The 15,268-nt window shown below is 37.8% G+C and overlaps 1 protein-coding gene across 11 annotated transcripts in view; it reads right to left on the reverse strand.

Moving 5' to 3' along the window:
* The window catches only part of vav2 (vav 2 guanine nucleotide exchange factor), a 222,684-nt gene that overhangs the window by 69,669 nt on the left and 137,747 nt on the right, over positions 1 to 15,268 (reverse strand). For all 11 annotated transcript variants that reach the window (XM_014002468.1, XM_014002467.1, XM_014002464.1 and 8 more), the window contains exon 3: positions 3,731 to 3,789. In XM_014002468.1, coding sequence (XP_013857922.1) covers positions 3,731 to 3,789 — 59 coding nt within the window. The remainder of the gene's footprint in view (positions 1 to 3,730; positions 3,790 to 15,268) is intronic.

Here is a 15,268-nt window from a genome sequence, read left to right on the forward strand (position 1 = left end):
AAAATTTGGGCTAAAACAAAATCCAGTAATCAAAACACTCTTACGTGACTTTTTGTACATCAGAGTCATCTGGATAAAATCAGCTGGACAGTTTTAGGACACTAAATTGGGTGACTCATTCAAATTTTAATATAATTGTAGAATAAGAGGCAAGAGAAATCTAGATTTTGTGTAAACGAAGCCACAAACTGTGTGTGTGTGTGTGGGCGGTCAGACTGCAACCAGGATTTCTGATTTAACCTCCAAAGCTTTGGGTGGGGCTCACGGTTTGACCTGCATCTTCAGGGGCTTGAAGCTTCTTTAATTAATTTGTGAAAACAAATCAATCATCTAATCTTTTCTGCTCCTTTTGACTCTTTCTGCCTTAAAAAAAAAAACAACAAGAACACTGACAGAGTCACAGATGACCCTGAGGCTTGTTTATTGCAGACTTTGTAAAGGAAATAAATATAAATCAAAAATAAATCCAACCAAGTCAGGCACTCTTCACAGTTGGAAATATCTCTTGTAAAACAGAAGGGCATATGAAGAACAGGGATGTGCACAAAATTCGACTATCAATATTTTTTCAAAAACAACATCTTATTGATTTTCTTTTTTATATATATCAATACACCCTCCAACCCTTAGGGGGCAGTACAGTGTCGCATGATTCCTGTTCAGAGCAGCAAACTGCAAAAGAGATTAATGAGTAAGCAAAATGGCCAGCGGCGTTCTGAAGGCGTCTTTGTACTTAAAAAAAGTTTTGTTTTTTCTAATTATAAATATATAAAATAATTTTATAATATTTTGCGGGTTTTGTTGAGTCAGTCGCAATGAGCAATATTACAGTGATATGAATCGAAATAAAATTGAAATGCTGTGCTGAAAATCGTATCTAATCACAATTCTAGGTGATACCCAACACGAGTAAAGCAGAAAAAATAGAGAAAACATTTAAATGATGTATTTTTTATTTATTTTTACGCCTTCCCGTGGGAACAAAATTCAAGTTTAAAAGTGGAACTCAGTTTTTGGAAAAGCTCAACTTTTTGCTTGGACTTTCAAATGCTTTATAATTACCATCAAAACTGACAGAATAATCTGAAATCCTTTGTTCAATTTTTTTTAAACTAGTCTCAACTTTAACACAATAAATAGAAAATAAAAATCGAATCTGAACTCATCTGGTTCTTTTCAATTCTGCACAATGTGATCCATTCAGGATCTAACAGAAGATCAAACTAAATGTTTCTTTTCCTTTTATTCATTAACTCCTTAAAGTACAAAACACCTTAAAGTATAAGACAAACTAAAATTATTATTATTGAATTATTTATTAAGCGTTAGAGACTTCAAAGCTCTGAAATCCAACGACAAAGCTGCAGCTAATTTTGTCTCAACTCTTATTAGTCGGTCAGTGAACGTCTAAGTTGTGTAATTAGCCAGCTAAACAGCATCCTTCTGAGGCTTCATCCTGCTGTTTTGGGTCTCTTGGGTTATTATTTGCTTCCCTGCTTACTTTTAAAGTCTACAGCAGAAGCAGGAAGAGAGGCGAAACAACTTTTTGACATTTTTGAAGATCAGGAAACACGGAGCAGTAGGACACTAAAATATAAAGCACTTTATTCCGCAACAGGGCAAATTATCCTGTGAATATTGAAGCTGTGGCAACATRCATTTTTGTAAAGTGTTCTGTTTTAGAAAGGTGTACTCAATGTTAAGTGCTTGCTCTCTGTTGGTGCAGTTTGTTTCTTTGGTTCTTGATTTAAATACCGCTTTGTATGATTATTTATTGTACAATAATCTTAACCATGATAATCGTATTATGCTTATTGTAAAGTTGCATGTTCCGTTCAGGATTTAGTTCAGTGTACTATATAATAGGCTTAGTCGACGTTTTGTTGTTCAGGCCAGAATCAAACATGGTTGTACTTAATAAAGTCAGATTTTCATGTTTATTCGTTGCCTTTGGGTATTACAGTCACAGCAGTGCTCAAGTTGAACCGGTTTTCCCTTTGACTAAAACGAAAAATAATTTTTTTATTACTTTTAAACTCCTTATAAACTGAGCTTTCTCTGTATTTTCATCTATCAGTTGTCTTTACTTGCTTGTTCCTGTTCAGGGTTGCAGGGAGCTGGTGACTACCTCCAGCAGTGGCTGGACCAACAGAACCAGAACCAACAGAGACACATTTACCTGGTGACAATTTAGATTTGCTAAATTAACCCAACATGCAYGTTTTTGGCCTGTGGAAGGAAAATGGAGCACCCAGTCTTCCCCAGCAAYTTTAATATTTGGACACGTTGCACAGCTTTTACTGGCAACAGATTGAATTCTTTATGTTCTAACAATGAATTAAAAAAAAAACAATCTCATTAGCTAAAAATCCACAAGTGAGCAAGCAATATGTTGGGGAAGAAAGTTTGTTGCAGTGTCTTTGTCACTTCATTTACGAACATTTCTAACACTTTTTTTTAAAGAAAATAACTTTGTAAAATCAGAGAAAAACATGTCTTTTCCTTCTTTTTGTTCAAGCACAAAAGGTACACTAATACACCTAAAAACACTGATGCATTAACATAGTAGCTTCTTAAATTTGAACAATGATACATTTTGCAGAAGAGCTAACCAGCCTGCCCAGTAGGTGGCAGAACAAACAAGGACGGACATGATAATAATGTGGTTAGTATGATAGTGGATGAGAGATTGATTTGATTTATTGATTTAACAGGAAAAGATCACTAAAAATCAAGCCTGACTCAGCATAATTGCTGTTTTACAGCAGATTCCTGTTCTGCAGCACATAAAACACTCAGAAATGCAGCATCACAATCACATCATTATACACCATAGACACAAAGACAAACAAGCATACCAAGAGAGGAAACATGATGGCAAACAGAAAATCAGAACGGTTTTTATTGTCATAATGGCATTAAAAAAAGTGAAGGGTGATTTATTTCTTAATAAAAGCACAAGTCAGAAAGCTAACATGAATACTCGAGTTAAACGAAAATATTTTGTAGTTTGCATAAAACTGCATAAGTTTAACATAGAGTGAAATATTTTGACCAAAGTCCTGAGTATCCTGACACACAAGTACTGACTTTGACACCTCCCAGTATTACGATCAGCACCATCAGGCAGCTGTGTTGTCCTTATTAATGCCAAGRGACCTGCTCATTGCCTGTCYTTTTTTTTTTCTTTTCTCATTTCCTGGCATGGCTCCTAATGGGCGCACACCATCAACTTATTACTCAGGCAGATAAAATAGCTTTTTACGTGGCGCCTGTGAGCCACCACGCTCCGAGCAGGTTGAGCAAATGAAGAGGGACCAGGAGGCCATTCTAGCCTCAATAACAAGAATATATAAATAGATAAATAAAAATCAGGTGAAGTATTTTTTTTTTTTCAGTCTCGCCATTATCAGTGACAAGCGACCTTCCAGACGCACAACAAAGCAGCTGACTCCATGTATGCAGTACTGATTGAGTGACGTATGGAAATGAGTTGTGGATTACTTTGCTCCTGCAAGATAATGTTGGCTAAAAGCTGCMGCTAATTACCTAAAATGTAAATTGACTTTTAAATGAGCAGCAGATGTTAACTGCATGATCCGTTTTATTATAACCGTATTAAGAAAATTTGAATATTTTCATCTAAAAGTTTTTTTCTTCTCCTGACACTGATATTTTGGAGCATCTGAGCAGCTGAAATTACTAAAAGTAAAAACGAGTTGTGCATTACCTGATGCCTTTGATTTGTGCAATGCTGTGGTGGGAGATCCTCGATAAAGCAGAGATTACCTGAAACACAGAATAAACAGACAAATGATCAACTACGTTTTCTTATTCAATGTTTAACACTTTCCAGGAAATTGATTTAACGAGCATCACAATTAGTAAATTGTGTTTGTTTAAGTTACTAACTTTGCAAAATGTATTTTTAAAAAGTTACCTTTTAGTTCAAATAACTATAAAATTGTAGCTACAGCTATTAAGAACAAATCATAGAATTGTAGTTGTGAAAAAAACAAAACTGATTGGTGACAATTTCATTTAATTACAGGGACAAAAACCAATCATTATATGCAAAATAAAACAAAGTTAAAAGCTTAGTCACTGATTGCAACACTAACATCACTTGTGTTTCTTAGCAACACATTCAACAAACGCTACAATAAAAGACACGTTACACACTGAATGCAGACCGGACTCATAATAGTCAAAAAGTGTGCAATCATGAATCATTAGGACCCCCTTTAGCCATGGCCTGGGGCCAAGACAGATGGGTGATCATGTAATTGCCTGTGTGTGAATGTGTTTGTTAGTCTGTAAGGAAAATATCTCCAGCTACGGCACAGATTTTAATGAAACTATCAGAAAATMATCATCAGATGATGCTGCATCCTTAGAAAGACCTGGTCTACACGGTCTACGTGGGCCGGCCCGGGTCCTTTGTCGACCATGAAGACCAGAAGAAAGTGGCTGTGAATTCGGACGTTCTAGACTTCAGCTTTATTCCCGCCCTTTCCCTGGCATATGTATTATCACGTAGAAATCATGATGTGCTAAACAGAAGCAATAAAGATGAAAATAGATAAAATTTTGCAATATATATTACAGGGTTGGGCATAATTGTGTCGTGTGCAATTCATCGCCAGAAAAACATTAATCGATTATTTTTGGCACTTGATGATTAATACGATTAATGCCACCAGGCAGAGTCTGCATGATGCTAATCTCCGCTTCAAATATGACGAACATTAAAAAAAAGTTCTGTAATTTATTTATGTCAACACAATTTAAAATTTTATGTATAGCCTTTAATTTTGAGGCAATTATGAAGAGCAAATCTTTCCTACTAAATTGGTCATGTGACTAAGACATAAGAGTGTCCAGGGACTCCTGGGGATTAATTGTCAAATTAATCGTCAAATTAATCGTTATCGGCTAAATACCACAAGTAATCGTGATTAATTTTTTTGCCAATATTGCCCAACCCCAATATATTATAAATGAACAAACTAGCTTAGAAGCAATATGTGAAGAACAAAGAGATCTGCCATACAAGCTCATTTGATTTGATTTAACAACACAATCGTTTAAAACTTAAAATAATTGTACCACTGGATTTTTGAACTCCTCTTTCTTGCTTTGTCTGCCATTACAAGCAAAAATAAAATAAAATAAAATAAATCTCCCAGTCAAAATTGGAGGACCCTTCGAATTTGGGCAGTCTTCAGCGCATAATGTGACGTAATCAACCATCAACTTCAGCCTTCRAAGAATGCAGCCCCTGAGTTTGGACACAGCCATTGAATTTTGGAATTATTCCAGYTTAAGATGGCTGCCAAAACTAACAACTTTAGCAAACATATACGTGGCTATAACTCAATCAGTTTGGCATAATTTGAAAAAAAAAAATGTTTGAATAAATCTTAGGTTGGTAATGCTCAATACTCTAAGCCCTAACAAATCAGCAAGGTCCTCTGCAATGCTTGCAATAATTATTCAGAACAAGATTGATTTTGAAAAATAAATGGAAAAAATGGAAAATAACCAAACCAACCATMATTTCATAAAGATCTAAAATGGTAAGAAGTGCACTGGGCTTGGTGAGGATCCACAGTCTAAATGGTTACTGTGACCATCACATTTTAACAGTTTTTACTACAAAAAGGTTAAATGTGCTCCAATTTAATTTTAACTCTCCTTATGAGACACACAAAATGGTATTTATGGTGGAGTACTACAGATGGTGTGCTCGCGGGCTAATTCAGGAAATCACCTACCCCAAAACACCCAAACACATTTGACAACACACAACATAAACCCCGTCTCCTATGCCTCATTACCCACTCTTCGGTGGATTTCGGGTTACAACACCGTGACAATGCCAGATGCCTCCTCAAGAGGGAGGAGAAAATTGTTATCTCAACCTGTTTTCTAGGCAGGTGTGTCATCCATAAACTCTCATTAAAGTCCCTCTTCTCTAAACACACAATGCGACAGCCGTGCTCTGCTGGTATTTATCTTTGAAGTTGAGCCTGTGCTAATGGCTTTCATGAATAGAAGCCCGACACTTTAGGACAGTGAAGCACTTCTATAGAAGTGTTGTTGACCAAAACCTTTAACTCTCCCTGTTCAAGGTCTTCTCATGTTTAATGTAATCAGCCACAGAGAGAAAAGGGATTAGATGGAGCACCGTTATGGAGTGCATATACATCGCCATCATCTACATCTGAGCACTCGAACTGAGGGAAACCTCAGCAGAACTTCTGCTCAACAGGGTGATAAGTGGTTTGTGTAATACAGAGTACAAGAATAATAGGCTTATTATGGGCCCCTTCTACTTTACATATCTACTTTACAAAGAAAATTCTAATTATCCTGCAGAAAAAAAGCTTAAATGAAGCCAAGGGTGTTCTATGTCACTCAGTGTCCCTCCTATTTAACCCTAAGTTCTGTATGCTTAATGTCAGGGAGGCACTTTCTAGGGCTGGGTATTGTTAACAAGCTCACAATTCAAGTTGATTTTTTAATTCAATACTGCTATTATGCTTTGATATCAATTTTGTTATAAGAAGTACAGAGATAATTCATTAGAGTCCCTGTGGGTATTTTCTTTTCTTGCCCATATAATCAGAAATGGTATACATTAACATTTTTGAGATATAAAATATATGAAAGTTAAGCAGTAGCACAATAATACTTGTTCTAAATATGGAGTTCAAGCATAAAAACATGATGAACGGGCCAGGGGATCTAACTGAATCAGATGATTTTCTGTATCAATACTGCATTGGAAAAAAAATTGCAATGTATTGATGAATCAATATTTTACCAGGGTTGGTCCTACTAACCCAACCAACCCGTGTTCAGATTTTTCTTATTATGTCGAAGTAGTTGAGCTGTTTATTTCAAATATAGACTTTATGCTACAAAAAGAAGTCAACTGGGGTTTTGGTCTTGTAAAAGTTCTGAGAATCTACAAMCAAAAATATCTATTTCATTCCTACAAGTAAGATTCATCAACGGCACACTTCTGATAAAACGTTGCAAAAAACCACCTACAAATATAAGAATCGTCTCAGTAAAAAATACTAAAATAAACCGACTTTGCAATACTTTGTGCATATTTAAGGATTACATTGATACAAAACATTGAACTAAATAATACAAATCCAGAAGGGCTAAAAAGTAAACAAATCAAGATCACATTTTGATTGAAGGACTAACATGGTCAACATTAGGACATGAGATTCAACCAAAGATGGATGGAAAKTAATAAAATAAAATAAATAGATGAAGATGAGTTGATTGCAAGTGAAGCACCTCTGTTTAGCTCCAGGGGTGAGGGCGTTCAGGAAATCACTGTGGGTAAACCCACTGAGCAGACTGGTGGCACTCAGCCCACCTGCAGGGATCACATATGGCCGACTGCCCCATTGTCTTTATTAACTCRAACATTGTTCTCCTTTTTTGCCTCAACAGCCTACATTATCCTCTTGGAAGGAGAATAATCTATTTAAACAGCTATATGTCAATGATAAGAGTACAAACTAAGAGTGAAACGGCTGCATTCCTAAATTTGGTATTTAAGTGCAAATAATTAATAATGKGGCCTGGTGTGATCCGTTGCAGTCAAACAGCTGCTTTTAGTCCAGGATGATCCCATTTCAAAGGATAGCAGAGCTGCTGGCCTTCAGCCAGATAGGTCACACAAAAACTAAACCTTGCCAAGACAAGACGAAGTGTCAGTGCAGCACATGTTAGAGTGACTTTCACACATTACAGAGTGAAAGCCTGTTAATATTAAACCTCAAGCAATTATATGGTTAATGTTATTTTTAAAGTGCAATAATGTGAAGATTTACGTCTTGATACTGGGAGTGCTGGGAGGAGGAAAGAGGCTGCAGATGTTTGCTCAGACTGCTCTCTTCAGAATAACCCAGATAAGTGACACAAACTGGATGGAACGATGAATGGACCTGGGACTTCCTGGCAGTGCATGAGAACTTAGGTATTTTTCGTAAAATATGCAAATTTATAATCTATTTTCAGTGATGAAGAAAAAGAAAAAAAAATCAAGATTACAGTCCATTGTTTCATGATAAATTGTAAACATAAGATAGCATTTAATTGAATCAATTCACTCTAGTTTGTTGGTTAAACGCCTTAAAGGAAGAGAGAAAACACGAGGCATACTGAGAGGAAACTCTTTAGAGAGCCATCTTTTCAGGAGCTAAACTTTGAGACTTAAGTGTCTCATAATGCCTCTCCTCTTACCTTCAAATCTTTTCTCAAAGGTGGCCTGTTTGTCTGATTGTTCTTTGTGATTCTGCCTCCCATCCAGTCCCCTCACTCTCTCCTGAACCTTTGATGCTGTCAGAGCTCTTAGATCTCTACACGTTATTAGTTTCCTTCTCATCCTGCCCTCCCCTGGGAGTGTTAACTCAGGGCTACACTGAGAATAAAGCACCTCTAAGCCCATTAGCAATATGGAAAAGAAGAGTCGCACAATGGGGTGATAACTTAGTTTCTATAGCCTCAAACCATTATCTTAACTTAATCACTACTCCAGAGCGCTAGCAGAAGCCTTATCCACAACTCCAGCTTTCTGTAGGTCAGTGGGACACATCTTGAGTCAGAAATAGTCAACCACTTTTCCCATAAAACTCTTATGCAATCTTTGCAATATTATTGCAACAGAAAAGGCAATTTCTGGTTTGTGACTGAAAGGCAGAAAAAAAAAACCTTATGTGTCTAATGTCACCTGGTCCCTGTCCCAGCTGGGCGCCAAGCCCACACCACATGTGGCCATCCTGCAGCCCATAAAACCCAACCGGAGAGCCTGGTTCCCTCTGGCACTGAGGGCTCGACTGATTATGCATAGTCATAAATTACCTCACAGATCATGTCAAAATTGCAGCCATATGCTATCACCAGCAGGACGGATTACAACCTGAAAACACGCAMAGAAAGACAATCCAACACACCCCACTGCCAATTCAGCTTCTATCCAGTGCCGTCATGACACGATTAGATCTCCCACCACAAATCAATGCATTTCCTGGATGTCATCCAACAAAGGGAGGAGAAAACGAATGGAAATTTAATCCCTATTAATCTTTAACATTTCTCATTTCACTTTAATCCCTAAAACTTCAATGTATTTATGAAATATTCACATGTTGATAAGGCAGCGTTGCTTTGTAAAAACCGGTGAGCACGATGAAGCAATGAGGCGCYGAGTGGGAGAACTGGGAGCAGATGGCAGAGACGGAACCCTCGGTGTCCATTAATAATAGACAGGCACAGGAAGGACAGCTGAATCTGTGGGTCCCGCTGCCCCGGGGATTTTCTGTCTTCTACAAACCTTCTTCAGTCCGAAACACTTTCATCTCAAAGACTGCGGGCTAACGCACCCGGCTTTACCCAATATGACACTTTAGGTTGAGTCTTAATGGTTGCAGTGTGGTTCAAGACAGTCTTATAAGTCATTAAAACAGACCTGCTAACACTCAAACACTAACAAAAAATAAAAACCTAAAACTAGTGAAACTAAGAATGGAACTCAAAAAAAGCAGCTGCTAAAATAAAGAATAAAAAGAAGAACAAGCACCAAACACTACTATAATAAATGAAACAAACATTGGTTTGAGAGCTGGCCTTTCAGATGAGAGAACTCCCACAATGTGCAGCTCAGGAGTTTCTGCTGATTCTCTGATCAAACATTAGAGCACAAACTAAGGGCCGCCTCAGCGACTTCGCTGATATCCCGTTCTTTTCCAGGCAAAACGGTTTCAAGGGTTTTAGTCCGAATGGTGTTAAAAATGAAACGAAAGCCACCAGTGAGCTGCAGAAATGTATGACTCACGACTGAGGTCAGAGAAGAATGTCCCTCAGGCTACAGTAAATCTGTCTGCCAGTCTTTACAGCTGTAGTGTTTTTTTACTTAATAAAACCACGACGAGTGTTCAAATATTTCTGTTTGTTTCAAAAGATTTGACTTTTGTGTCAGCTGTTAAAGAATGTGTTTGCTTTCTTAAAYGCCAAAACCATGGACGAGGATTGCAAATTAGTCAACGGTCTACGGTGGAAAACAGCCGTCACATTGTTTGATACGTTCGGTCCCTTCCCTGGCAGTTTTTTGTCCCTTTATAGCAATCGTGCTTTAAGTGTTGCTGGTTGAGATGTACTTCACAGTGGATGACTTTCAATGCTTTGCCTCAGTCTATTAACGTGCATGTTCCAAATCCAAAGTCATGCAAAACTGTTTTTTTTTTCTATAAAATTCACTGACTTAAAGAAGATACAGTATATCACAGGTTCCTACAGTTTAAGGCTAGTTAAATTTAAGACTTATTAAGACCTCTTTAATCCCACTTGAAATTATATTTTAAGACCAACTTCACAATAAACACAAATGGAGAAAAACACCAGTTAGTGACTATTCTAGCCAAATGTTTATTTTAAGGCAAAAATCTAGCTGCGAGAAGCATTTGACAAATTATTTAAAGATAAATGTTAAATTATTGTAATATTTGAGACAAATTACAATCATCCTACATACAATGTGSACATTTTAAGGACCTATGAAAGATGGATTTAAGCAGTGGTGAGCAGCRYTAATTTAAATTTTATTTCYRCAAGTTCTAAAGCRCAAGTCAATTRATTTAGGTCYGCAAGTTCAAAAGCACGTATGCTCGATAAAACTTAGCAGAAGCTAATATAAGGYGCAACATAATCTCTGTTTACCAGAAAACATTCAGGTAAGAGAAGTGTCAGCTCTTTACTACCACCTAGTGGTAAGATCATTTTTTCTTTAACAGATTGGCACATATCGGCACAGAATGGGGAGGTGATTCTTAGAAACAGACTTTTAAATCATGGTTGTAAAACAAAAAATAGTTGTTGATTGTTAGTTCTGCTGCTTCTTGGTCTTTTTCTCATGTTTATGGYAKAGCTTCAGTAAGAAAACATGCAGATATATTAATCATTTTAAACTGTTTGTTGTAAAACTGAAGCAATGCATTCTGGGTAGGCTACAGGACACAGAACAGGAACYCTGTTCTTTTCAAAATAAGACCGTGAATTTAAACTGTTCTGTGTTTCTTTCTTTACTTTTATTTATTTTTTTAATATTTATTGCTGCGGTGTTCCTCAGAGAGGAGGTATAAACTGTGCAGCTCAATGTGGTTCTGCAGATCAGAACTGCAGGTGGATTGTCACCCAGTGAAGAAATTGTTTGCTTCCTGCCATGCAAAGAATTGTGGGAACACTACAGTCTCAGTGGAAACCATCATRGAGAAGAGTCAGAAGTCAGAGTATTAAGCTCTGTGAACACAATGCTGACTGAGGGGTCACTGTTTCCTCACAGTGGATGTCCATTGTGTTAAGTAGAGATAGCTTTCCCCTCCAATGTTCAMGAAAATCATGACAAAGTTATAATAAATTATGTGGCTACAGAAAGTTGTGAGACTAGACGGCTATTTAGCTTTGCTTATGATGATACTGGCATTTGAATCTGAAACATTATTTGCAATTAGYGYTACTCAATTCTWAATTTAAAAASTACAAAWCCGCACAYCATTTYATGAAAYTAGTAAAACCCKTAAAGYGCAAAAGAGAAATTTAGGTCTGCAATAAGCGGATTTGCGCTTTAGAGGACTAGTGCCCACCACTGGATTTAAGACATTTTAAGGCTACTTGAGGTCTTATTTTTGAACAAGTGAATTCAATGCCTTTTAAGACCTTTTAATGATTGACAAGAACCCTKTATCAAGCTTTTAAATTCTTATTTTTCACAATTAAATCCTTCATTTGGGGTTTATATAAAGTGGAACTGGAATGCTTTGGTATAAATTCCTCCTTATTGTAACTCCATAAGCCCCGCCCATTTTCTGCGGTGCGTATCATATCAACTTGTTTTGAAGCCGTCTCTTTAAATCCAAACGAGGCGTTTTTCACACCACGCACCCCTTTATCTCCCAGAGTGGTCCACTCTAGTTTGATAGAGGGGTTTATGACTATTTAGCAGCGCAGAAACATTTTATTTACAAAGTAATTAAAATATGTCAACAACAGTTTTGTCTATTCAAACTTACATGTTGGAGTCTGAACCAGAGTGAAAGAAGTTTAGGAGAAACTAAGTTCAAAATTTCTGCATGCCAAGTTTACAGCAAAATACATTTAACAGCTAAAAGGGTAAATTTAACTAGTCTTTTAATGTTCAAGGACAACTTAGCCAAATGTGAAGTCTCATTATCCTATATGAAAGTGAAGATAAAGAACAAAACACAGCCTAAATCGGACATTTTGTGTTTGACTGCACACACAGCGGTACATCTTTGAACAATGAGCACATTGCATGACTGGGCTCAGTCTCCCAGCAAATTGGTGAAGGCTATCAGGAGCTGGGCCTTCATAAATCCTGACTGAAGTCAGATTGGCACCTGCCACATCGCACTAAATCTCTTCAAAGCAGACCTTCCAGCTGCTTGATTACAGGGGATTTCACTGCATTTGTGTGGGCAAGAAAAGCCTGCGGGTTGGCCTGAGGAGCTGAAAGAGCGTTGCCTCTGACTCAAAGGCAGATCCTGAACTATCAGAGCAAACTAAACAGCTAAAAGCGTACGGTTAACCCCTCCACGCAAGATATACAGAATTCCTGCTTACCTCAGTGATTATGTGTTAGCCCACGTAAAGCAGATGGAGATAAGGGTTTTAAATCTGGTCAGTCATGCATTTCCTCCAGCCATCAATGTATTATCGATGTGAATATACACCAGCAGATCAATTTTACAGCTTATGTAGCTTTAAGACCTTCAGCATTGATTTGATCTGAACCTGGGCTGCTCGAAGAGAAAAGGGCAACGGTGGTCAACGTGTGCAAATTGCCCTCCATAGATCGCCTCAGCCTCGTCAACACCTGCCGATAGGCTGCAGCCAGGTCCATGACCCGTCCCATTTCACACTGACTCACAAAACATGGCTTTGCTCACTCGAGCGACACCACACCTGCATGTCAGGGGATGTGGGCCCATGTGTTTATTAACACACAAACATGCAAGAAATTAAGACCGTGTTGAACAATCAGTCTATGTAGAGAAAACACTGCAAGTCTTCCAAGTGATATACAGGAAACTCATAAAAAATAAAAGAGAAGATAAGGTGTTTTTGTGTAAAATAATGGGAAGTTTTAGGAATGAGTGGGAGGTTTGAGGCTCTCGCAGGTATTTAGTGACTCAGAGGCAGGAGTCAAACAAAGGTTCCTCTACTAAGCAGCTCTGCTGAGCAAACAAAATAAAAAAAGATTCTTGTAACAACAAACGATTAAAGCCAAGCTTCGGTGTTTGGAAAATTGAAGGGAGCTTCGAAATAGTGATTTAGGCACATTTCGTGGTCTCCGGTTTATGCTCCAGGCTTGTTCAGTCAAACCACACCAGAATTTGAAAGTCAAACATTTTGGGTCTTTAGTGCACACATCATGATTAAAACAGAGCAACACTGTTCTCATGATGCCCGCATTTTAGCCAMAAAAACATTCAGGGACAGGGTGAGAGCTGACAAAACCTCACAAACATGAGGTGCAGATTAACCCTTCATTCAATATGATATTGAACTTTAGGGGACAGGACATCTACACTTACATAACAGTGAAAGGGAAAGTGTTAAGGTATGTTTGAATCACTATCAACTTTTGTCTTTGCTCTAAAAACGTCCAGCCAACTGGGACTGGACATGGCTCTCTGTGACAAAAACCTGCCTCCATGGCCTAGTTGAGCCTCGCGTTACCAACTGCAGCGAGAAAGATGCTAAGAGGCAATTATGTGCAGTGAGGCAAATTGTGTCAATTAGGTCTGAGTCACAGAATCCAAAAAATGTTCAAAATGTGGTTTCAGTGCCCTGATGCTCGGAGAGAAAAAAACAGGAACTGTGAAGAGTGTCTGAGAGGCAGAAGAAACAGCTGACGTAAACATAAGCAGCTTGTAGAATAAAAAGATTGATCAAAACAAATTTACAGTATGGTTCAGAATTGTTTTTATTACAAATTGCACCATTTTTTTGGTGTAAACTATTTAGATTATTTTTTTGTCTCCTGTAAGTTTTCTGGAAAAAATCTCGTACATTCTGGCTATGACTTTTGGTATTTCAGCAATTTATACCATGTTTTTCTCATTGAAACTGTATGGAACTGTTATTAACATCCTTAAAACTCTTTAAAATATTTTAAATTTTTACTGCACTTTTTCCTTTTTGTTCTGGTTCTGCTTTTCTCAACTCCATTGAGCTAATTTTAGCCTTCTTCGGCTTCCATTTTGCTTATTTTAGCTTTTTTCAGCTTTTTCAGCAACCATTCTGATCTTTTCTGCTATTTGTCCGCTAATTTAAACTTTTTGTACTTATTTCAGCTTGTTTTTACCATTTTAAGATTATTCAGCTATTTTCTGCCAACTTCAGCTGCTTTTAGCTACTATAGATATTTTGWGCCTTTTCAGAGAATTTCAGCAGTTTTGTGTTTTTAGCTACTTTAGCTAATTTGAGCTTTTTGCGCTAAATTCACTTTTTTGTGATTATTTCAGCTTCTTACTGCTTAACTCAGCAAACATGCTCATTCTGTTTCTTTGTGCTAATTTCAGCTACTTTTTATAAATATTTTAGGCTGGTTTAAGCTTGTTTTAGCTATTCAGCAAAACAGGCGGGCAAAGAAAACTCGGGAAAAGCACATTTTCTAGTTCTAGCTGGGACGACCCTGAGAAAAAATTAGTGTTTGTGGTTTTTCAATGCACAGCATCTTGAAGACAGCGTGTCTCAAAAGCAGCACTTTTGAGTTTATCCGCCGTGTGTGTACATCAGAGATGATCCATGTCGCTGAGCTGCCGAGGGCATGTGGTGACACAAGGCTTTAGGGCTTTAGGAACAGGTTGTGGTGATAAGMGCAAAAGTGAGGATCATGGAAGGAAACAGGATTTCCTGATGTTCTGGTGGAGGCTCTAATACTTCCACGTGGTCCAACCACACACAAACCTGTATGTACGTGCGCACGTCTGTGCGTACATGACGGCCCAGTACATGTTAGTTTGACACAGACTGCAGAGAAGAGTGAAAGGGATTAGACCAACATGGATAATCCAGCTGGCCTTTGGGAGGAGGGGTCTGCTCACACCCCTCTGCTGGAGGAGATAAGGACAAATAAGGGGGATGGGAGTGTTCTGAGTTCAGACTGTGCTCAGAGTTAGGGACAGTAAACCAGGATTTCTTGTTTTCTGATTATATA

The sequence above is a fragment of the Austrofundulus limnaeus genome, unplaced genomic scaffold (assembly GCF_001266775.1).
Source record: "Austrofundulus limnaeus strain Quisiro unplaced genomic scaffold, Austrofundulus_limnaeus-1.0 Scaffold13, whole genome shotgun sequence".
Taxonomy (NCBI): domain Eukaryota; kingdom Metazoa; phylum Chordata; class Actinopteri; order Cyprinodontiformes; family Rivulidae; genus Austrofundulus; species Austrofundulus limnaeus.